Source organism: Centroberyx gerrardi, chromosome 7 (assembly GCF_048128805.1).
Source record: "Centroberyx gerrardi isolate f3 chromosome 7, fCenGer3.hap1.cur.20231027, whole genome shotgun sequence".
Classification (NCBI taxonomy): domain Eukaryota; kingdom Metazoa; phylum Chordata; class Actinopteri; order Beryciformes; family Berycidae; genus Centroberyx; species Centroberyx gerrardi.
Genome location: NC_136003.1, coordinates 27,819,728 through 27,842,191, shown reverse-complemented (window position 1 = coordinate 27,842,191; position 22,464 = coordinate 27,819,728). Strand labels below are relative to the sequence as shown.

General features: G+C 43.8%; 2 protein-coding genes across 3 annotated transcripts; one reads left to right on the top strand and one right to left on the bottom strand.

Annotated features, from left to right (window-relative positions):
* The first annotated feature begins 2,002 nt into the window (after positions 1-2,002).
* On the top strand, positions 2,003-8,343 carry mmd (monocyte to macrophage differentiation-associated). The gene is made up of 7 exons (XM_071896122.2): positions 2,003-2,409; positions 3,150-3,231; positions 3,379-3,539; positions 3,792-3,866; positions 3,991-4,092; positions 5,059-5,128; positions 6,361-8,343. The coding sequence occupies exons 1-7, from the start codon at positions 2,384-2,386 to the stop codon at positions 6,562-6,564; spliced, it is 720 nt and encodes a 239-aa protein (XP_071752223.1). The 5' UTR covers positions 2,003-2,383; the 3' UTR covers positions 6,565-8,343.
* Positions 8,344-8,735: 392 nt separating this feature from the next.
* On the bottom strand, positions 8,736-22,126 carry hlfa (HLF transcription factor, PAR bZIP family member a). Of its 2 annotated transcripts, none has more exons than XM_071896139.2 (4): positions 21,848-22,126; positions 20,717-21,112; positions 13,631-13,848; positions 8,736-12,649 (listed from the first exon to the last, which is right to left on the bottom strand). In XM_071896139.2, exons 1-4 carry the CDS (start codon positions 21,960-21,962, stop codon positions 12,434-12,436), a joined length of 945 nt encoding a protein of 314 aa, XP_071752240.1. In that variant the 5' UTR covers positions 21,963-22,126; the 3' UTR covers positions 8,736-12,433. The 2 variants fall into 2 exon arrangements, with proteins under 2 accessions (XP_071752240.1, XP_071752241.1); XM_071896140.2 differs by having other exon boundaries at positions 13,631-13,845.
* Positions 22,127-22,464: the final 338 nt, after the last annotated feature.

Sequence of the window (22,464 nt, the reverse complement as noted above, 5' to 3'; positions counted from 1 at the left end):
GTTTAGTCTGAGACGCTGCCAACCTGCGGGTCTCGGGTCTGTGTCGCATTAGAGGTGTTGGTGTGGCACCGTGGGGAAACCGCAGCCCGCAGCCAGGAACAAGGAGACGCTAAACCCTGACATACGGCCTCTAGCATTCTCCTGTTGTCTGCGCTAATGTCACTTTTAAACCCCCCAACCCAACATCAGCTGCAGCTCGGGGACAATGAGCTCTTTCTCTTCCTCTGAATCACTCCCATTCTCTGCTCTTACTGGTAATTGTGCCACATACATAGACTGTCCGGATCAGATATGCTATGCTGGCTTACTAGGCTAAATGCAGTACACAGTCCCTTTATACATTTACAATACATACTAGACCTATTTTTGTAATCCCTCAGTTGTGCAACCTTTTAAAACCAAATGGGGTTATAGAGGCTATGGGTAGCTTATATGCCACCATTAGCAGTGATCCAGGAGTAAATATCTGTCTGTGTTGAGAGAAAATAAAAGACTTTCTCACAGGGTAAAAATAGGAATCATTCCTAAGAGAAAAACAGAAAAACGTATCAAACAAAAGTGAGACTAGCAGCTCGGGGTTGCTTTCTTATTGTAATAATTCTGATTGCAATGGCTTTTAATTTGAACAGGCAACGAATAAACTAGAACAACAATTACAGCGACATTGCGTATTGTGTGAAATTCATTAAGCCTGGGGATTGCGTTAAGGTCTTACATAAAGACTGTGTGTTATCTAATGCTCACTGATCAAGTTGCAGTGCTATTATGTAACTCGGCTGTTATACGGGTTCATCAGATACCGTATGTGCTGTTCAACATGGGCTCTGTTACAGCCTGAGTCTGACTGTGGCACTTTGTGTCCTGACATGTCACACTTTACATTTTTGTCCTAACTCCATTTCATGTGATGAATGTGACTGTCGCCAGAAGGAATCCTGTTCTCTCTCTGTTCATGTAATATAATGTAATGTAATGTAAAGCCTACAGGAGGTGATCTGCTGGCATCTTTATGTCTGCAGATAAATGAATCAAAGAGTTAGTATTTGCAAAGCATAAAAGTTCGAAACACATTCATTTTGAACCAAATTCATTCAGCTAGTTACATTACACTGTGAGTGCTGACAAGATGAGTGTGGGCAGTACTGCATCTTCCATCTGAGAAGCGCAATAACTTACATCCGTGTTAAAGTGTCAAATTTTGATGCATTTTCTTTGTGTGTAAGGAGCATATAAAAATGTACACAAAATTACAGGAATTGTGAGTACAACGGCCAAAAACCATCAAATATCATTGCGCTGATTAAAAATACATAAGAATAAAAAATAGACAAGTCACAGAAAAAATATTAAAAAAGCAGCAGTCAGGAGTTTGCAATAAGAACATAATCATCGTGTTTTAATATTACATCACTTTTCTTATTTCCAATCATCCTTAGCAAAGCAATGATTTTTTCTTAACAGTTTTACTTTCAGATCTTATTTGAAAAATGCAATGTATAACATTGAAGTTAAGGATGGAAACCTCATAAAACATTTAAAAACCAAATACTGGGTAAGTGAATATCATCATGACAACATAACTCACTTTATACATTCATGCAAGGAGAGGGCACAGAAAAGATAAAACAGATTAATTTACTTGATAAGCCCCTTGAAAACAATTAATAATTATAAAAAATGCACTTTATTTGTAAATCATATTGACAACTTATTATTATTATTATTATTATTATTATCATTATTATTATTATTATTATTATTAGTAGTAGTAGTAGTAGTGGTAGTAGTAGTAGTAGTAGTAGTAGTATAGAAATATAGAGCGTCCCACTCTCCCCACCCACTCGCCCCAGAAGACAACACCTGATCTATGATTGGTCCAATAGGGAGATGCGCTGCTCGTTCCGTCTGATGATTGGTTCAAATCGCTGTCATTGAAATCTTTACATTCGTTAGGGGGAAAAAAAATGATATTTTGTTCAGTAGGTTAGCTCAGTGGGGAGCAGCCAGTCATTGATCAGTGGGGTTGCTTGCTTGCAGGGTTTCCTTCGGTGTGGGTCGGCTACCGCTATCGCTAATGGATATTTCAAGCCAAAGCAGGGGAACTTAGTCAGTATTTTGTTACATAATGGTATTAAGAAAAAGACTAAAATGGTGCCTTTGTAGTAGTAGTGTTAATATTGCCGGCTAGTCGCTGATGTAGCGTCAACGAGTGAAAGTTAGCTTGGTTTATGAGTAGCATAACGTTAGCTAACTAGGCCTTCCTTTTCCTTTGGCTAGCCAGGCAGTTTATTGTTTTATTCTTGCCTTTTTTTTTTTTTTCTAAGAGGAATTTGTTGTAGCTCTTTGCTTAGTTAGCGTTAGCTGTGTTTTGTTCTTTGCTGAAATGAAGAGAGTGAACAGCCTCCAGAGGTGGGTGAAATCTGAAAGTGTGGCTGTCAAAATAATGTTTTGGGCTATCAGGCTAACATCACTAGCATTGTTTTGCTTCAGATTCACTGATTCTTTTAACGTTACTGTCAGAACATTGTCTCAATACAATGTTAGCTGTTACTGTTAAACTTCAGTCCGCTCCCAAAGCAGGGCTCAGATGGACTGAGATGCTAACAAAAGTCTTTATCTGCAACTTCTCCTTATCAGTAGGACATTGTTGCTGTGTTGATTTCAGGATGTTATGGTGTCAACTTCGCCACAGTAATAGCTAAGTTAAAGTTTAATGTCAATATTGGAAGTAGACTGTATTTCCCATAGTGTAGAGCTCCACTTCATTCATGACAAGTCAATGTATTGATCATTATCCAGCAAAAATAAACTTGTAAAGCAGTGATTAAGGTAGGCATGGTAGAGTTATGAATATACTATTTACACTATGTTGTAAATAACTGGCCATAACTTCCCAACTGTGTATTTGCAGTTTAAAATCAAAGCAAATAAAGTCACAAATGTAGTGACAGTATGTAGTGGATATACAGTAGGAATTATACTTACTGTTTTTGTGGCTGAGTTAACACTATATTGTCCTTGAATTAACATTTGCATCAGTTTGCTGTTGATAAGGAGCTGTTACAGACAGAAATTGCTGTTAGAGAGAAGCTATAGAGTGCTGATTCAGTCTGCCATTGTTGTTTTTTTTGTATTATTGTGTGTTTCAGGTTCATGAACAGGCGGGCCTCTGCTAACTGCCGCTATCAGCCCACCTGCTATGAGCATGCTGCAAACTGCTACACTCATGCGGTTAGAGGCTTATAACTGTATTGCATAGCCGCTCAACTTCATTTGCTCCCATTCTGATCTGAAAAAATACAAAATGTCACAGTAACTTTTACTAAGTGTAGTTGCACCCTGTTGATCTTTGTATCGGTGCTGTCGTTCTCTGTGCAGCTCCTCATTGTGCCGGCCTTCGTGGGCATGGCGTTGCTGCACCGTCTGTCAGACGACCGATGGGAGAGGATCACGGCATGGGTGTACGGCATGGGCCTGTGTGCCCTGTTCCTGGTCTCCACTGTGTTTCATATCATCACCTGGAAGAAGAGCCACATGAGGTGAGCAGAAGCGTGGTGCGATGAACCGTGTGGAGGAGAAACAACGTTGACATTTTTAACAACACACACAACACACGGGCTCTGATTGTGTGTGAGGAATAGTGATTTTCATTTTGCCAGATGTTTGCCAGAGAATGATTTGAGGTTCATGCTGATAATGTTGCTGCTTTGCTCGTCAGTGGCGCTGAGGAAACTAGAAGGTAAGAAGTGGAACAATATATAACCTGTGCACTTTATGCCTGTCAATTTCAGGTCTATGGAGCATTGTTTCCATATGTGTGACAGAGTCGTCATCTATTTCTTCATTGCTGCCTCCTACACACCTTGGTAAGTTACAGACAACGGGCGAGCTCTGAATGCTGTCCGGTGTGCTCATAAGGGCGTGTGTGGCCTCATACATGGAGACATAATGTGAGTGAATATGCTGTTGTTTTCTCTTATCTCTAATCAGGTTGAATCTACGTGAACTTGGCCCTCTAGCAGCACACATGCGCTGGTTTGTATGGCTGATGGCTACTGCTGGGACCATATACGTTTTCAACTATCATGAAAAGTAAGTTGATTTGACAGTCAAATTAGCTTGTGGCTCTGAGGTTGTGCGTGTGTAAGAGAGAGAGAGAGAGAGGCTGAGACATTCACGCTTGAACTGTGATTGGGAATTTAAGGGTTGGGAAACGTGCTCCAGTCGTGAATGAAGTGTTTAAACTAACTTTGTGACCATAGCTACCCCAAACTGTCGTAACAGCAGCCGTGCCCGGCCTTGTCAGTTTGCCGCACCTCCCTGTAAAATTTCCACTCAGGTAACCAGACACTTCAGCAGGAGTATCATTTGATATCGTCACCTGTGTCTCAGCGTGTCCTTTTGGCCACAAAACCCCGAGCAAACCTGCTACCGTCACTGTCAGAAGTGGGCAGTCTGAAAATATTTTAACTGCTGGAAAATCTATTAAATAGGTTGCTTTAGATTTAGAATATCACTCTGTTTCTCCTGCTTCTGCCTGTGCCTGTTGTTGGCTCTTCTGTTGGGTCTATAATAGATCTGTTGCATATGTCTCATCCCAACCACAGCAAGCTGAGTGCAGGTTTGGCAAGTTTTGACCTTGCTTTATCTCATTGTTCAGTGCTCAGTCATAATTATGGCCCATTACTGAGATGTTCACACCTTTTTCGCCCCCGAGTGGTGCCGTTTTTAAGAGGTTGCCGCAACACTCCCTTTTGGTTACCATTTTCCCATCAAACAGGAAAGACAGGGTATCGGTCCCTTTAAGAGTCTGAAAAAGTCTTAAAATGCATCTATATTTACGGCCTTTTTCAGCAATTTCATTAGCTATGGTTTGGTTTTGCCAGCTTTGTTTCTTTATTTTGTTTGTTTTAATTGGCCTTCAGTTCAATTTAAATCTTAAACTTTCTTAAGCTTTCTGAAACCTTCACTTCCCTGAAAAGACATTCTCCATTATAACTCTGCCATGTCAAGTTGCATGGACCTTGTAAGTGAATATATGCTTTCTGTTTGTTTCAGGTATAAACTTGTTGAGCTGGCCTTCTATTTGACGATGGGTTTCTTCCCTGCATCAGTCGTGACATCGATGGTAATACATTTACATTCAAATTCAGTGTATTTTATTTAGCTGTTGTGTCTCACCTACAGTTTTGCTCATCAACCCTAAAGGCAGGAGTATACTAACAACAAAGTCAAACTTTCTCGAAATAGAAACACAGTCGAATATGGCGCTGCATACAAATTTGTGTGTACTCACTGCGGCTTTATTTTGTTTGTTTATTTACAATCCATGCCAGTGGGATTGTATGAACATTAAAGAGGTAACTGTAACCTAGTCAAACCAGAAATCGCAATTGCAAAAACTATGAGGATTTAGAAACCGTATGATTGGTCACAAAGGTGCAGAAATCCTCCAACACTCAGCAAGATAAGCCAAGAGTTGACCACAAGATGTTGACACCAAGATGTAAACAAAGCCAATGAACTGGAAAAAGAAATGGAGACGCTTTTCCACAAAACAACACATCTAATCATGACATTTTAGACCAGTTGCAGGCGGACAAGCAGTGGGGGCGGAGTGTGTGAAGAATTTGATCAGTTCAGCCAGCAAACCTGTCCACACTGCAGAGTCCGAACCCAATGTGGCGCTTTGCTTTTTCTGTAAACATGTCCTTTTTGTTCTTACGAAACTGATGAAATTTGTTTGTGCAGCAGATATACTGCCAGCTGAACAGCCCCTGTCATAGTGAGATGCAGTATATGTGCTAGCAAGATGAGGAACAGATTAATTTCATTATAAATCATTATAAATCATCCCAATTAGGGAATGTATAAGAATGACTATTGTAATCATAAGTTTCACTCTCAGCATTATCATTTCCCCATGTGCAGTGTAGACAGTTCTGCAATTCAGTACTAAATTATTAACAACAAATACCTTATCAAACAGGGGTCTGTGGCCTTTTTGGGCGTCCTTGACTTGAAAACGTTTGAGAATCCCTGCATTAGAGTTTCCTAACAGCGCTTCTACTTATGTCTTCATTAGGAAGTTCTGGGTGTTTGTAATGTCATATGGATCCTGTCTTCACACATTTACACCTTTCTGAATGTGTTGAAAAGAAGTGTAAATATCATGCTTCTGAGGTTGTTTAGTTAATTATATTGCTTGGCAACATGCTGTTACAGTCAAGTGTCAACATGTTAAATCTCAGTTTTGCGGTCTTTGGTGCCCCCTTGTGGTTTTAGCGAATGGTGCATCCTTACATCCTATGATATTGAGTACTGTTTTGTTTATTTTCCGCTACTTTGTGTGTTTTGCAGAGCAACACGGAGGGGCTTCAGGAGCTGGCCTGCGGAGGACTCATCTACTGCCTCGGCGTGTTCTTCTTCAAGTCCGACGGCGTCATCCCCTTCGCCCACGCCATCTGGCACGTGTTTGTGGCGCTGGCCGCAGCCGTGCATTACTACGCCATCTGGAAATACCTCTACAAGAACCCCAGCGCCGACACCCTGCTCGACTCCTGACCGCCGCGGCCGGAAGCCGGTCGCCCCGGCCGACCTGGTGCTCGTCCTTCCCCCCCCCGCGCTTCCGAGCAGAGGCGCCCGCACACTAGACTCCCTCAACTGCCCACCGAGGCTGCAGCGACAGCCGTAAAGTTTACGAAAAATGACCATGCATTGTTTACTGTTTTCTAACGCGGCGGAGAACAGGTTTTTTTCGGTATCTCCGTAACGATGTACAAAAACCTCAGTCAAAAGCTACTTTTGCGATGCTGTTTTGTACAACTTTTGTTCAATCTGAACCAAAAAAAAAAAAATACTCTTGACAATGAATTTTGACTTTCCATTTTACAGTTATTGTTACCCTCGGCACGTTCATGAATATTTGTGAAGTATTTGATAGTAGAGTCTTTTTGTATCACTTGAAGCGAGTCACATTCCACAGTTGGGGGGTCATGTCATGTGTGGTGAGTTTGAGTGTCATCCCCTTGAGATTCTGTCATCCATTTTAGTCGGTGATTTGAACACCAGGGATGTCAGATGAAGTGCTAAATAGGCTCTTTTATTGGTTTGAAGCCTCTGAAGTCAGCCACTGCTCCGTGGTGCCGCTGGTGCATTTTCTTGGAAGTTCAGAAAGTCGGGCGGAAGGAGATGAGAAGAAAAGATTTTCATGTGACTTAGGCGGCTCGTTAAAACTTCCAAAGCACTGTGTTTGGCACTTTGGTGAGTTGAAAGGGTTGGATTGTTTTGAGTGGCCAGCTCAAACTCGGCATCCCTAATTTTCACCATGAAGTCATTTCGCTTTGTACTCATCTGATCCAGATTCACACGGTTTCTGTTTAATGTATTCTTTGTTTTTTTTGTTTTTTTTATCAGTATCCAGATCCAGCCGGAGGTGCTGGTAGGCTAAGAACCACAAACAATTTCTATTCACGTTTCTGTAAATAAACACGCTCCACTTGTGGGTTAGTGTAAGCTGAGCATGGGAGGTGATTTACAGAGCATTTCAGCGTATGTGTAGGTGGGACTGGTGAAGTTGGATTTATCAATATAGCCCTTGGTATATTGTGCCATCTTGACTGAGCCAAGTGATGTGAGCTGCAGATATTGGAAGCAAACGGTTGACAGTCAGTTCATGCAGTAAAACGGGGAAAAAGTACAGTATGTGAAACGGGAAGCAGACCACAGTGATCTCCAGTCGAAATAATCCTGATATTTTTCTATAATTTTCTTTTTTTTTTTCCATGTGAAGAATGAGCAGTAAAGTGTGTGTGTGTGTGGGCGCGCAAGACCTTTGTAGTTCTGTATTACATTTCCATTGATTCTTTTGAGTGTTTGAATTGCACCACTAGGATGACCAATAATTCCTCTACATTGTTGCTTGGGAAACGGATCTGATGGCTTAAGAAACCTCAAATCAAGTTAATACTATCTCACGGTGACGGGGCTTGTTGATTTGTTTTCCGATACAAACAACATATCTCTCGTGTGTGTGTGTGTGTGTGTGTGTTGCTTTCCCCTAACACTGTGCAGAGCTGCGTAAGTCTGAATGATGTATATTTTTTAAACCGTGGCTCTTCTGAAACGTGTCATTGATTCCTTAACCACTCTTGTTTTGTAACGTTTGTATATTCTGTTGTTTTAGATGATCATACTGTCCTGGCCTTTTGCAGGGGGAAAAAAAAACAACTGCTTCTTCTTTAATTCCATTGGCTGTTAACGGTGCTGCATATTCATGAATGCTCCTCCACCACACTGAATATTACCTTTCTAATGTGACAATAATAAAAAAAATAATGATAATGCCCCGAAATCTACTCTCTTTCTTTCTTTCAGCACATATCCTCATGGTTATAATTTACGGTGACCCCCCCTTAGAGGTTTTCTATTCAATTCTGTCAGTATTGGTTCTCTATTGTTCTCTATAGGAAACCAAGCCCCCATTAAAGAGACTCATATCCTGTATGGACACAATGGAGAGCAGAACCTTCCTTCAAGAGCCTCCTCTCGTCATGCACTTTGAGGAGTTCAATCATAAAATTGGACACAGGAAAATATTAAAGCTCTGACAAAATTTGATGGGGACTTTATTGTAAGAAGAAGAGGTAACACTGGTCTCATCAGTCTCCGTTTTGACTGAACGAGGGGCTAGCAGACCTCCAAAAGAGAAATAAGAAGAGACGCTGCAGAAAAGAATCGGTAAAGAGTTTATTAGACACTACAAATTACAGAGAGGGGGGGGGGGAGAGGCCGAGGGCTGAACAGCACAAATAAATGTTATGCATCCATTCCATCACATACAAGACAGAATACTCCTTTATGTTTTTTTTTTGTACACTCTTGAAACAGTCCGTTGGTGTTGCCATGAATACAATGGTTACAAGTCCATTGCAATGTCCAAAATAAGAAATGAAAATAGAGTTGTCATATATATATATATATATTTTTTTTTTTTTGATGCACTAAGAAGGCCTTCAGTGCAGATCTGAACCTATCCAAGTGGTGCTGTGATGAGACATTACATTGCTGAGAGACTGGGGAACAGTCAGTGTATTCAAGGCACTGGAATAGACTCAGAATTATGGTTTACTCTTTTCCATCTGTGGGTGAGGTAGTGAAATCACTTCTACAGTGAGGTAATTTTGGGATACATATATGGATTAATATTGGCTTTATCCTATGATTTCGTAAAAAGGAGGATGCTCCGGAGACGTGGTTCGCAAAGCATCGTTCCAGTCTTTACTCTGCGGACCCGGTTCGGGTCGAGCGATGCAGCGAGAACATTGACACTATGTTTGTGTTTAGAAAAGAATCACTACACATCGCATACAGCTTTGGATCGGATCAATAATGTGTAATCAAGTCTGGACTAGGGTTAGACCGAGATATCGATATGCCGACGTATTGGGCTGTTATCGGCCTTCTATTGAATATCGGCTACCGGCCAGTCATGTGCCGATATGATGGAGTTTGATTTTTATTCACTTAATTGTTCAGTTATGCTTTTTTGCCCAGAGTTTCGTCTATCATTGAACAGGTGAAGTGGAGAGTTTTAGTCTCCCATGATGATCTAAATGCCATTTCAGAGGTTTTTCCACCCTGACTAAAGAATACAATTCTGGGGGGAAAACACTCAATACTTTCATTTTTTTTGGCATGAAAATGGTCAAACTTAAAGATGTCGAACATAAACATCGGCGACTTCAGTCTAAAACGATCAGTATCGGCCTTCAAAAACCCATATCGGTCGCACCCTGGTCCGGACTGTGATCAGCAAAAGCTCGCAGCACTACTACACTAACAAAACAACCACATTTAGGGAGACTCCACTGTAAGCCTTAAAAAAAAAAAGGCTGTGTGCATCACTCAGGTACAGGGACACGCTACAACTGCATTGGCCGAAAGGAACCAATCACACACAGAGCAGCAGTAGTAACCAGCTATAGAATTTCCCTTCCTTCATAGTAACTTTGTCCCATCGATCAATCAATCAATCAACCAAACAAAGAGACACAGACTCAATTCACAAGCACGTGTGTCCGACAAACTAAAAAAAACACTAGACTGAAATAAAAGCATGCTGGATGATTCCTCTGAATGTAGCGAACGTGTTCAGATCATGTGAAGAGGAAACTAAAATGCGACGCTGTGAACAAAAGTGTATTTCTAGCCAGATCTGAGTCTCTGGAGTCGACTGTTAAAAAGGAGCGTTCTGTACATTCTCTCTCTTCTTCTGGACTTTTTGATTTTTTTTACGTCATCGTATCTGTCGCCTCGAGTTAAACGCGCTACGATTAACGTGAGAGCCTAAAGGTGGCACCTACATAAGCAGGAGTGTCTTCATAATAATAATAATATTCATGATAATAATAATAATAATAATAATGCCCAGGAGGTTTGGGTGTTGCTGAATATCCATGAATCTCTGTAAAACTACCACATCCTAGCTAATATAGAATATCAAAATACCACTATATGCATTTATCTTTGAGTAATATACTTGCATTCTTTAATAATATTCTGGATCTGTTGTGCCTTTAAAATACAGTCAGTAATGTATAGGAAAAATACTGTACAAAAAGAACAACTTATAGAATAGTTTCATATAAACATATCTCTTGTAACCAATATATCATCTCTGCTCTGAATCGTTTGGTCTGTAGTAAACAAATTGATTGGGTTAACCACAGTATTGGACAACACCATCCAACTTTTTTTTTTTTTTTTCAACATCTTTTACATTCATACAGCCATCTGAAAAGAAGGCAAACATATAGCTACAAAGAGAGACTACAGACATCTGTACTGACTTACTAAAATAAAACACTCATGTTAATCATGCTAAGAAAAAAAAAAAAAAAAGCAAAAAAAAAAAAAAGTATAATCAACAAGTTTGCAAAAATGATTTGCAAATAGCTTAATGTTTGCGTTCCGTGAAATAAATCATGCTCGACATAAACAAGGGGGGGGGGGGGGGATGATAAATGATAACCGATAACAAGAGTAGTATTAATAATAACAACAATCATAACAATTGAATATTAAAAAAAAAACAACAACAACAACAATCTTCCATCTGAGAAATAAAAAGGTAGATAAATATCAGGCGGGTGGAAATTTTTGAGTGAGCGAGTGGAAACATTGCACCGGATCAGATTGTGAGACACGCATTAGTGCAGACAGGTTAACTAAGCTTTGATCTTAGTTAACTGAGGTTAACTAAGATGCTAAGATGGGTTGAAGGAGGGGGGGGGGGGGGGTAGACTAGTCACAACAGCTACCGCCATGCTGGCACATCCGCCAGCAGGGAGCGGGGGGAGGGGGTTAGAGGAGGGTGAGAAACACCTAGGTAGTAGAAGTTGGTTTATTTCTGGACGAGAATTATTGCTCAAGTGTCGGCGGGTTGATGAAGACAGAAGAAGGAACGCTGGTTTTCCCACGGCGACGCAACTCTACACCGCTACGCCACAGAGTCACAGAGGAACAAGGGATGTAAGTGCTATCTGAACGACAAAATATCAACGATGGCTCTCGGGGGGGGGGAAAAAAGTTGGAGGACTTTGCAGTGATGAACCGAGTGTTAGAGCGCTGCGTTAAGGAAGAAAACGGAGACGTAACAACTAAAATACAACATGAACCATCGGCAGAAAGAGTTTCACGCGAGTTTCAAAACTGTCCAAAAATCAAATAAAATAAGACGCTGCATACCTCTGTTGAGAGAAGAGGCGGAAAAAGACACATCACAGGACGACAGGGAATCATTAGACGGACTAACCTTTTTACAGGGCGTTAAAAACACAGGAGGATTCTGGGTAGCAGGATCACTCAGCACATGGTTAGAACGTAGACGGGGGGGGGGGGGACCGGGGGAACAAAGTACAACAGTTCTCAGTCCTGATCTTGTGTAGAAAATGGGTACGAAAAGTGAACAACAAACAGCATGGCATGGTTTTTCAAAACCAACAGTGGAAGGAGGGGGGAGTGGGCTGGTAGGCTGGCTCATAACTCCTCATAGTAAGTCAGTGGGAAGTATGTATGTGTGTATATATATATATATATCTATCTATATGTATATATATACACTGTATATATATATTTGAATGATGTGTACAGAAATAAAAAGGAGAAGGAACAGACGAATAGAAGCTTATGATAGAATTCAAATTCAAAATGACAATTATAATACCAGAATCATACAGGATCGTGTTTGGGAGGAGGGGAAGGGGGAAGGAAGGTGGGATGGGAGGTGTGGGGGCAAAGAGGGGGGAGCAGTGCCACCAAAAGAGACACACTGTCCTTCAAACTCGTGGGAGGGCAGGTAGAGTGGGATAAGAATAAGGTGGGTGCGGGCGGGAGGTGGGTTGGGATGTCGGGGGGGAGGCGGGCGAGGGGCTCACAGCGGCCCGTGCCGGGCCTCGTATTTCGCCACAACGTTCTTGCAGCGGCCCAGCTCCTTCCGCAAGTCCGCTACCTCCATGCGAAGCGCGGCGTTCTCCTTCTCCAGGAAGCCGGCCCGGATGGCGATCTGGTTCTCCTTCAGCCGCCGGGCGTCCCGCGACCGCTTGGCCGCCACGTTGTTCTTTCTGCGCCGGGCCCAGTACTTGTCGTCCTGCAACAAGGACAGATGGGGTTGGGACGGGTGAGACGTGAGCACCAAAAGCACCAAAAAAAAAAACACGCACACATGCCAGAAGCCTAGTCTCTCCGCTGTGGCCTCGGTCACATTTTACAACATTAAGACGACAGAGGAACCTGCACACCCATTTGCTAGGGTGTAAACGCCCCCCCCCCCCCCCGCCCCCCCCAAACACTTGCATGCTGCACTTCTTCAAATTTCAAGTCCAGAGCGGTGTAAAGTGATCATACTGGCATTTTTGGATTGAATCTGCTGGTTTCTCAGGCCCAAAAATTCCAAAAGAAAATTAGTTTCACCCTCAGAGTTTTATTCCTGGTAAGGTGAAAAAGCCTCGGAAACACCATCTAAAACTGTCCATCGAAACCCAGGTTAATAACAACAGGTGAGCAGAACCCACTGCTATTTTTAAAAATAAGTTAATGACCCATTTTTATACTCTTTGGCTTTTTCAGTGTGACTGCTCTGTGCTTGGTCTCTTTTTTGTCTGTTTAAGTTTTATGTTGTCTGTTTCTTCAAACCTCGTCTATGGGAAGCCCTTGACCTGGATGGATTCTAATGCAAAAAAACAAAATAAAAAATTCAGATTAAGGACTTCAATATTGGCCCAATATATCCGTCTACGGCTTAACAGCTATACTCTTCTGTTTCAAACTTTTAGCAATTGTAAATTAATGTTCAGAGACTTTATTTTTTCCTCTTTTGTTTATTGTTTACAAGTCTGCCTCCACATTTTAGCATGTATCTGTGTTTGGCTTACTGCCAGCGGTCGTCCTATACACTGGGTTAAAGATGCCTTTTGTTCTTTAGCTGAATAAAAGCCCCCCACCTGCTTACATAACACGGGAAAACTTGGGGCCCCAAACGTCTCGGATCAAAAACAGGAGATCTAATCTTGCGTCGTCAACAAACAATCCCAACTCGGTTGAACTGACAACAACAGACGGATCCGGGTACCTTGAGGTCCTCGGGAATGAAGACCTTGCGTGCTTTTTTGATCATGGGCTGTGGCTTCAGCTCCTCGGCTGAGAATTTGCGTTTCCTGGGGTCGAACATTTCCTGGCCGGGCACGCTGGACAGAGCCAGGTCCGCCGGGTCGGGCTCGTAGCCCACGGACACCTGGATGGACTCTGGGTCGATGGGGCTCGGGCTGTCCCGAGCTGCGGGCAGTGCTGCTGGAAGGGGAGGACAAAACAAAATACCACAATTACAAACTGCCATACAGCAAATACCCGAATTCAGGCATCCAATTAGGCTATTTTCTTGCATGTGGGTGGAGAGAGTGCAGACACCGGGGGGAGAGAGCCACCCCTGATTAGTCAGCGAAGGCAGAAGTCAGCAGGACCCCGGCGATAACGCACCTCTAATTTAAACTATAATGACGATGGAACTATAAAACGGCCAGAAATGGCACCGTTAAAGTTCAATGTGACAATTCTGTTTAAGGTAACTGGTTACGCAATGTCATGAGCAAGTCCTCATCAGCAAATCTTTTCTCTGTTAATGGTGGACAGAGGATACAGGAGAGCAGTGGTAAACTCTGCAGAGAGCCTCTTGTAATGGCAGGAGGAGGAGGAGGAGGAGGAGGAGGAAGAGGAGGAGGAGGAGGAGGAGGCCGCTTAGGGGGAGCGGACTGCTTTAAAACACAGGAGCCTGCCGTTCTTCCGTCTGAGCCTACATGTTTGTGTGTTTGGGAGCCGATCCCTGAGGATAAATATCAGTCTTTAACATTGCCCTGCACCATATATTATAAACCTAACTGTTGATTACAGCTATAAAATGAGGGACTCCTTTCCTGAAACACTAGATTAGAAGTAGCTGCATGATCCAGCCACCAGGTGGTGACATCACACAAGCACTGGAAACAAAACACAGGCAAAAAGCACACTGAGAAATAATTAAAAAAAAAACCCATCTTATCTTGAAACTATGTGGTTATCAGTTGCTCTCGTCAGCTGATCTCAGACAACCAGATTTTGTCTTTAAATTGACTTAAGGCAATCTACTCTGCAGCAGGCCTCAGCGTGCTTCTGCAATCTATTTGGCTGTTGTGCAAGGCTCCTCTAATTGATTTGAATTGAAGTGTATGGTGTAGGCCAAGAGTGGAAGATGATTCAGTTTTTGCCCTTCACTGGGAGTTCATTAGCTTGCTTAAATGGAGTAATTACACAGTGATTCATTACATTAGTAGTAATTTGTTTGTGATGCAAGAAACCTGACAAGCAATACAACATCTGGGAATACTACTACAAATACTGAGAGCACAAAAGTTCAACAGACGTTTTCAAAGGCTGCTGATCTGCTGGCAACTCCTACGTCATGACCCACATTTTTGTGCTCTAAGCTCGCCATGACAGCCAGTCGATGCCGCTGACCTTCGGTCAGAGTGAGTACGGTCAAACGGCATTCTGCTTTTGGCTCTGGTGGAGATTCGAGAAGGGGCTGCCAGCTTCAGCTGCGACTGCTCTGCCACAAATCAGAAACAATCAGGCAGGCCTATTCAGTTTCTGCCAGCCTTCGCATCAGGAGACGCCAACCTATCCAAAGTAACTGATGGGCTTCTTCAACACAAGCGAGTGCCACAGCTCTTCAGACCTCTCGGTTAAGCATGAGTGTGTTTCTGCCAATGCTGGACACACAGGTTGTTTGATAGGCTCTCAAAAGGTAAGCAAACCCCCAAAAAAAGGTGCAAATTATCACTGAATGCCTTCTCTAAAACATGCCAAAAACATTTATTTTCTCAGCAATATGTTTCAGATGTACACCTTCACCAGGGGGTCATGATGCTGCACGCAGGACCACCATCACTGCATGCAAGCATTCTTCAAATACATTTACTGTATTGCCACTGGCACCTAAAATGTCTGACCATTTGATGAAACATACGCTCATGCAGGATCTAAGCACCTCAAGCCCTGCACCATGTCCAGGGATCTATCAGATTGTCATTGTAAAAGATGTAATACATAGGCTATGCCACATATAGCCCAACCTAAGCCACCCGGCATTTATAAACCGAGTCGAAGCGCCACCATAGACAGCAAGCTACTTACTAAAGAGGCTAAATCAGACGCTGTCTTAGACAATCGGTCAAGCGTGGATCACCTGTACACATAACAAGCAGAGCGGCCCAAACCCTCCCTCTGGAAATAGCAGGCTTGGCCTAATCACCTTTGTCATTCATCGTGACCTTCTGATTACTGTAGTAAAAATACAGCGCCATGCTGCACTGTCTACAAATGGTCACAGACTAAAAGTGGCGAGCAGAGAGAGTTCATTGACTCGTAATGTCCTCAACCTCTCTACTACGCATTCCAGGCGAGAGGAAGCGGTGGTTAAAATGTGTGTTCAATGTTTGCAGAATAGCCCCCCAGCAGGAAATCCACATTTAACAGGCCAGGAAAGGCAGCCCAGGCCCAGACCTACAGAGAGCTGAGGAGGGGTCTGGGCTGTGCACAGGCTGAAATAAACAGGCCATTATCCCAGAGAATAAACCACCCAGGTCCTTGCAAATGCATAGACACCAAGATATTTTTATTTTAAACCAGGAAGTAAAAGGATATTGAGGTATCTTTGATAGATTTGGAGTGATTAACATTTAAACTCTTAAAAAAAAACACATGATGGTTTTTTTTTTCATTTGTCAGCTACTGCCATAGGAACACATCACAAAATCAAGTGCTGAAACTGCCAGAATCTTGTAGTCTACCTACAAGTCTCTCTGTAAAAGAAAAATAGTGGAGCTGCTACCTTTCTCGGTGTCGCTTTTAGACCCCTAAACTTGCTCCAAAATCATAGGCGAAAATTATCGTTTTGACCCTCACTCTACAAAATTGGGGGAAACTCAGTAAATAATGATCAGTGAGCTTTAATATTTGGGCTTTCTTCATCATTTACGTATATCTTCCACCAGGAGAAAAATGATCAAAATCAAAAGTTCGAGCCACCGACCTCTGGTTGAGTTGACACGGAATGACCCCAACGTCTACAGGACCCTAACCTGTCCTGATGATGTCCTAATTTATCAGCCGCACACTGCACATTTCCATAAGGGTCTTTTTAGTTTCCATGGCACTCGAGCCAAGACGACTTCATTTCACTAAGTCAGTCAGGCAGGACATACTGATCCTGCCCACAGGACACATGACAACACATTTGAGAGGAGCTTGAGAAGGCTCCTCGGTTCATAAGAGCCCGGGCGTGAAGCTCATTCAGAAAAAAACATCTATGAGTACGACATACAACAAGATAACGCTAAAACAACAATGGGAGCAATAAAATAAGGACAGCCTATCCATTCAGGAATGATAAACAACTGTTTACTGATAACTGCCTAAAGACCCTTCCCTGAGCAACTAAATTGTGTCTATTCTAGACCTAAATATGTCCCACATTTGTGGCCCTCAACTTTCCTGATTTATGTCTCTCGCTAAGCCGCCTTTCCTTGACTAACGTACTGGAATGCATCACAACACGCCCTTTGACCTCGCCTACGTTCGCCTTCCCCTTTGGCCCCTGACAACAGTACACTGTGATCCATATATTGAACCGGCGTTGGGATAGACCCTCAACAAACTCCAACGTCCACGGGTCGTTTCGACTGAGCAGCGAGCAGATCGGCTATCCGTTGCGATAACAGTGTTATCAGCCTCCTGCTGTATTGCTTACAAGCAGAGCATGGGACGGGGTTTGCGGTTGTTGTGGGTGGTGGCGGTGGCAGAGTGGCTGACAGGGGCTGGTTAGACTAGACTAGACTCGGTTAGCTGGAACAACATTGCGCGCACGTGACAGGAGCACATCGAGGGCCATGTGATCTCTGCAGGGTACAGCCTGTGCCTTGGCTCCAAATCCAGGCTCTGGCGGTGTAGAGTCGAGCAAGGGAGGGAGAGGAAGAGTCAACGGGAAATGGAGAGTGTTAAAGGGAGAGGGAGGGCGAGTGAAAGCGAGAGTGAGCATGGGAGGGAGGGAGAGAGGGAGGGACGTAGGGAGGAGAAGGGGAGGTCGATGCCGTGACAAGCTCCTGTTTGCAGCGCAGCGTTGCACACGGTGCCTGCATGTGTCCGTCACATGGCCCAGCACGCTGCAGGAAACCCCAGCCGCTTTCACGTGAGAGGTAAATGTGAAAAAGGAGACAGAGAGAGAGAGACCAAAGAGACCCGGAGCTGTTGTACCAAACAGAAGGCGCGCACGGTCTCAAAATTAAGCCGACACACAGACACACAGACGGGTACATGTGCGCTCAATCGCACGCTGGAATAGTCTGTTCCGTACCAGACGCACCTCCTCTGGATTCGTCTCAGGCGGGGGCGTTACTTATTGCAGGACAGAGCGGGGCAGATGTGAGGCAAGCAGGGACGTAGTGGAACTCAGTTTACCCGCCTTTTTAATGGCAGGGATTGAGCTGACCCCTCTTTTTTTAGGCTGGTATAAATCTTTATGAGGCGAATTTGTTGTTTACATCACAGTAAGTAGTATCAAACTGGAGTAAGCTATGTGAGGATGAGGGCTTTTGAGAGGAAAAGGCGTACATTAATGCTTTTCTGATTTTTGTTTATACTGGTGTTTTTGTTTATACTGGTGGTTTTCATTATGATGACCACCGACTGCAGGTCATAGTTCACCCATCTTTTTCACTGGCGGCAGCATGAGGTTTACAACACCGCATCAAGGTTTCTTCCTTCCTAATCTTGAGACTAGGAGACACAACGTACTGAGGAGGAGTCTTGTGTGGCCATGGCACACCAGCTGTGCAGATCTACGGACAACACGCCCTCCATTTGCCATAGATAATCACAGCATTATTAACCGTTATTATCGGATTGCCCGTGCTTGTGCGCGTCAAATTGGCTTGACCGTATGGTATCGGCTGTTTTTTGGGTGAAGTCATAGATGATTTCACTCAAACACCGGCTTACAAGACTGGAGGCAACTCATGCAATTACACTGACAAATCTATGGTCAATCAATCCACTGTTACTCAGGTTACTCTGAAAAGTTGAGCGCACGGAGATCAATCACCATTGTGATCTGAAATGTCAAGTCATTAATCATCAGTAGGCTTAAATAAGCAATTTGCTGGAAGGTCTGTCTCCATCTTACTGATTGACAGTTGTGTGATTCAGTTGTTTGGAATGTTTGTTGAACTTAAGAGTTTTTGTGTATTTGGCTTTGCTGGATGTTCTGTAAATGTGTTTTTCTTGTAACTGGATTTCTTCTGCAAATCGGATTTGACTTAACATGCAGTAGTGTTTTAATTCAGTTTGTCATATACACACTCCGTTATGCTATGTGCAAGGAGTTGTTGAAGCCAGGGAGTTTATGAGCTATGTCAGTTGTAAGTATAGCCTACTTTGATTCTTCAGTACAACAATATGGAGGCTTTTCATCAAGACTTATTTTCTTCAGTTTACAAGTAGGACATAGCCTACAAAAACAGAGCATTTACAGCATAAAACTGTATATGTGCCACATATTGTCAGTCAAGAGAGTTTGTTTTGCTGCATTTGAGAATGAAAAACAACCAGTGACATGGTTTGGTTTTGACCATTGGAAATATAGGCTACTTTTGTTTATGTGTGTACTGAAGGTTGGCCCTTTAAATTATTAAAATCATTCTGGTGTCTAGTGTTTTGAAAACCCAAATACTGTCTGGCAGCAGCTTTACTGACTCAGTTACACAGCTTTATGCTGCAGTCTAAATACTACTTGACCACTCAACACTCGCTCATTACAATGATAAGCTTTTCAAAAATGTCAATTTAATCACCAAATTGAACTGTTCTTCAAAAACTATTTCTGGTGCAATAATGCATGACTTAAAATATGTCAGGCTCTGTCTGAAATGTATGGGTCTGTATATGCTTTTAGTTACAGTAAAACCATTCTAATATATACCTATTTTTTAAAAATTCACATCAAAATATATCACAGTGATGAAAACATTTCTTAGAATTTAAAGCTCTGGTGTAAAAAATATATATTTTGGGTAACATAATCTCTTCAGATCTTATTGTATCCATCTAGGAAACATCAAAAACTTGGAATAAAACCCGAGCTTTCGTTTTTCTCCTTTTAAAATGTGTTGAAGTAATTTCGTTTACGAACCATCTCCAAAAAAATTCTTAAAATCCATCAAATAATGAATAGCTTTAGTGATACATTTCACATAAACAAGTAAATTTAGCTCACAGAGCCCAGAATGCAGAGCAAAGGATAAATATTGTCCCTCTGCACGCTGATGTTCAGCCAAATGTAGCGCCGAATTTGTATGAATCACCCGTGTGAAGCGCATTCTGACTAATGCAAGTGGCTTTAATCAGGGAGCACCAAACCTTGCAGGAATGCCTCGAAATTAAAAAAGGAAACGAAACAAACCGAGGAAAAACAACAAAACCCGCAACACACCTTCGTCACCACTGAACGAAAGAACACAATTCACAGCAGAGGAAATATGCAGCGAGTTGCCTATCAAAGCTTAATGAATGAGACAGTGCTGCGTCCTTGGACTTGAGCCTGTGCCCTTTGACTCCAAAGTCCAGTTCAGGGCTACAATTAAATCAGAGTAAAAAGTATGTCGGGTGTGTGTATCTAACCTGTGGTCGAAAAGCTCTAAATAGGAAGCGGCTGAGCAGAGCAGCGGGGGTTTCTGGGACAGGAGTGAAATGAGAAGCAGTGCAGAAATAGTCGAGCTTGGGGGAGAGAGACAAGGGAGCGACACACAAACAGCACCAACCCGTTCTCTCTCTCAGCGTCTCAGGGCCCCCAGGGTTGACAATTAACCTGTTGGTGGAGGGTGATAACCTGTGTGTGTGTGTGTGTGTGTGTGTGTGTGTCGTGTGTGCAGGTGAGCAAACAGCAGCTTAGCCTTGACTCGCCCATACAAATCTCCCAACAGTGTTTTCTCCTCTTATTAGAGAGACGCAGAGGAGCCTGAATGTGCATGTGAATCCATGTGCGCTTGTGTGTGTGTGTGTGTGTGTGTGTGTGTGTGTTTGAGTGACAGAGCACAACTGCACATCAGGGCTCGCTGCATGTGTTTTGTACCTGCTCTGCTGGGGCTCTGGAGGCAGTTCTGCGGCACCATGCCTGTGTGAACGGAGGTGGTGGCTCGACTGCTGAGGTCCACCACCGAGGGGGTCGGGGGGGCCGCCGGGGCGGGCTGCAGGGGGGCGGGCGGCGGCTGCTGCTGCTGCTGCTGCTGCGGCACCACCGCCACCGCCGCCGCCGCCTGGGGGGCCTGGTTGCTCTGGGCCGTGTTGGCGGGGATGCCGTTCTCCGACAGGAACTCCTCCAGGTCCATGTACTCCAGCTGGAAGTTGTCCCCGTCGTACGGCAGCGTCTTGTCCCACAGGGTCGGCCCCAGGAAGGCCGACTGCGGGTGGCTGGCCGCGCTGCTCTCATCGTCCAGGTTCTTCTCCTTCTCCTTGTCTTTTCCGAACCCTGCGAATGTTTGCACACAATCACAATCATTGTTTCGCAGCAGAAGACATCCGCTCGGTGCATCGGTATAAACACAACGCAAGCCTGGGCTGTCATGTTTAGGGATGGTTACTAGGACTTCAGTCATGTGCAGGTGTAACGGAGTGGAACGGCAGACAACACAAACACAAAACAAGTAGGTGGGCTGCTGTGAGCAATAATAGCTGCCCTCCCCTGGTGTGTTGCCTGGGGAAGGCGCCCTCTAGGGACAGCTCCTGGAATGACTCATGGAAAACCCATTCAAAGCGAGAGGATGAAGGCAAGCTCCGAGCAGAAAAAAAATGCACGCAGAAGTGACAGAAATTCTGCCGCTGTCACAATAATACATGCAAATAGGCTTAGATTATATTCATTCTCACAAGTCGAGCTTGAGTTTACTTAAGTTCACGTCTATTAAACGCCTGTCAGTCAAGCAACAGCCAGTCGAGACCTTAATCGGCATTCTGTTTTATTTATAACAGCTGCACGTGAACTAACATCGTTACATTACATTACACTGTTTCTTTTTAAACACATTTCCAAGAATATTAGCAGGTGTCTTACGGGGGTTTTAAGTTAAGACCGAGCCATTCACTGCGTTTACACTGATCTGTCAAAGCCATGGACGTCTACAGAAAACAACCAGCAGAAGAAACAACAAGCAGCGGGCTCGCAAACCCGAGCCACTCCGCGTGCACGTCAAGTTTTTTTGTTTACCTTCATCGTGATGGAAAGGCAGCTTGAGCGGATTTTCCAGGAGGGATTTCAGTACACCGTGGGTCGGCGGCAGGAAAGTTGGGTTTAGAGGAAGAGGTCTGGCCATTTTCTCCATATGTCTCGACGGGCAATAGGAGAATAAAGCTCGCGAAGACTTAAAATCCCCTCCAAAAAACACAAACCGCGACCGAGTGTGTTTCAGCCGGTCGTCAAAAAAAAACCAACAACAATCCTCGCACGAACCGCTCCGGGTGCAGGGAGAAGACGGGTGTCCGCGCAGCAGACGGTGCGGCTGTCTGTCGTCGAGGCTTGCTGGCAAATAGCTGGAGGAGGAGGGCGGAGGGACGGGAGCTTTGGCGGAGCTTGTAGACTCTCCATGTGCGGAGACGGACGCTCGTGACGTCAAACTACCGAGGGGCGGGGTGGGGTGGGGGGTGGGGGGTGGGGGGTGGGATGGGATGGGATGGGATGGGATTGGGGGGGTACGCCTCTCATGCTGCGTTCAGGACACGTGGGAGTAACCGAATTCACAGCGCGAACGGGGAGAGCGACTTGCTTGGAACGTGCTGCCTTCAAGGACTGTCGGAAATATGGTATTTTAGGGCAAGAGCAACCCA

Excerpts from the sequence above, each read along its gene's own strand:
- mmd (XM_071896122.2), top strand. The coding sequence starts at position 2,384 with ATGAAGAGAGTGAACAGCCTCCAGAG. Across the intron at positions 3,232-3,378 it reads CAAACTGCTACACTCATGCG|CTCCTCATTGTGCCGGCCTT; the intron begins GTTAGAGGCTTA and ends TTCTCTGTGCAG. Across the intron at positions 3,867-3,990 it reads GCTGCCTCCTACACACCTTG|GTTGAATCTACGTGAACTTG; the intron begins GTAAGTTACAGA and ends ATCTCTAATCAG.
- hlfa (XM_071896139.2), bottom strand. The coding sequence starts at position 21,962 with ATGGAGAAAATGGCCAGACCTCTTCCTCTAAACCCAACTTTCCTGCCG. Across the intron at positions 21,113-21,847 it reads GCCTTTCCATCACGATGAAG|GGTTCGGAAAAGACAAGGAG; the intron begins GTAAACAAAAAA and ends AAACATTCGCAG. Across the intron at positions 13,849-20,716 it reads CCAGAGCCCCAGCAGAGCAG|CAGCACTGCCCGCAGCTCGG; the intron begins GTACAAAACACA and ends CTCCCCTTCCAG.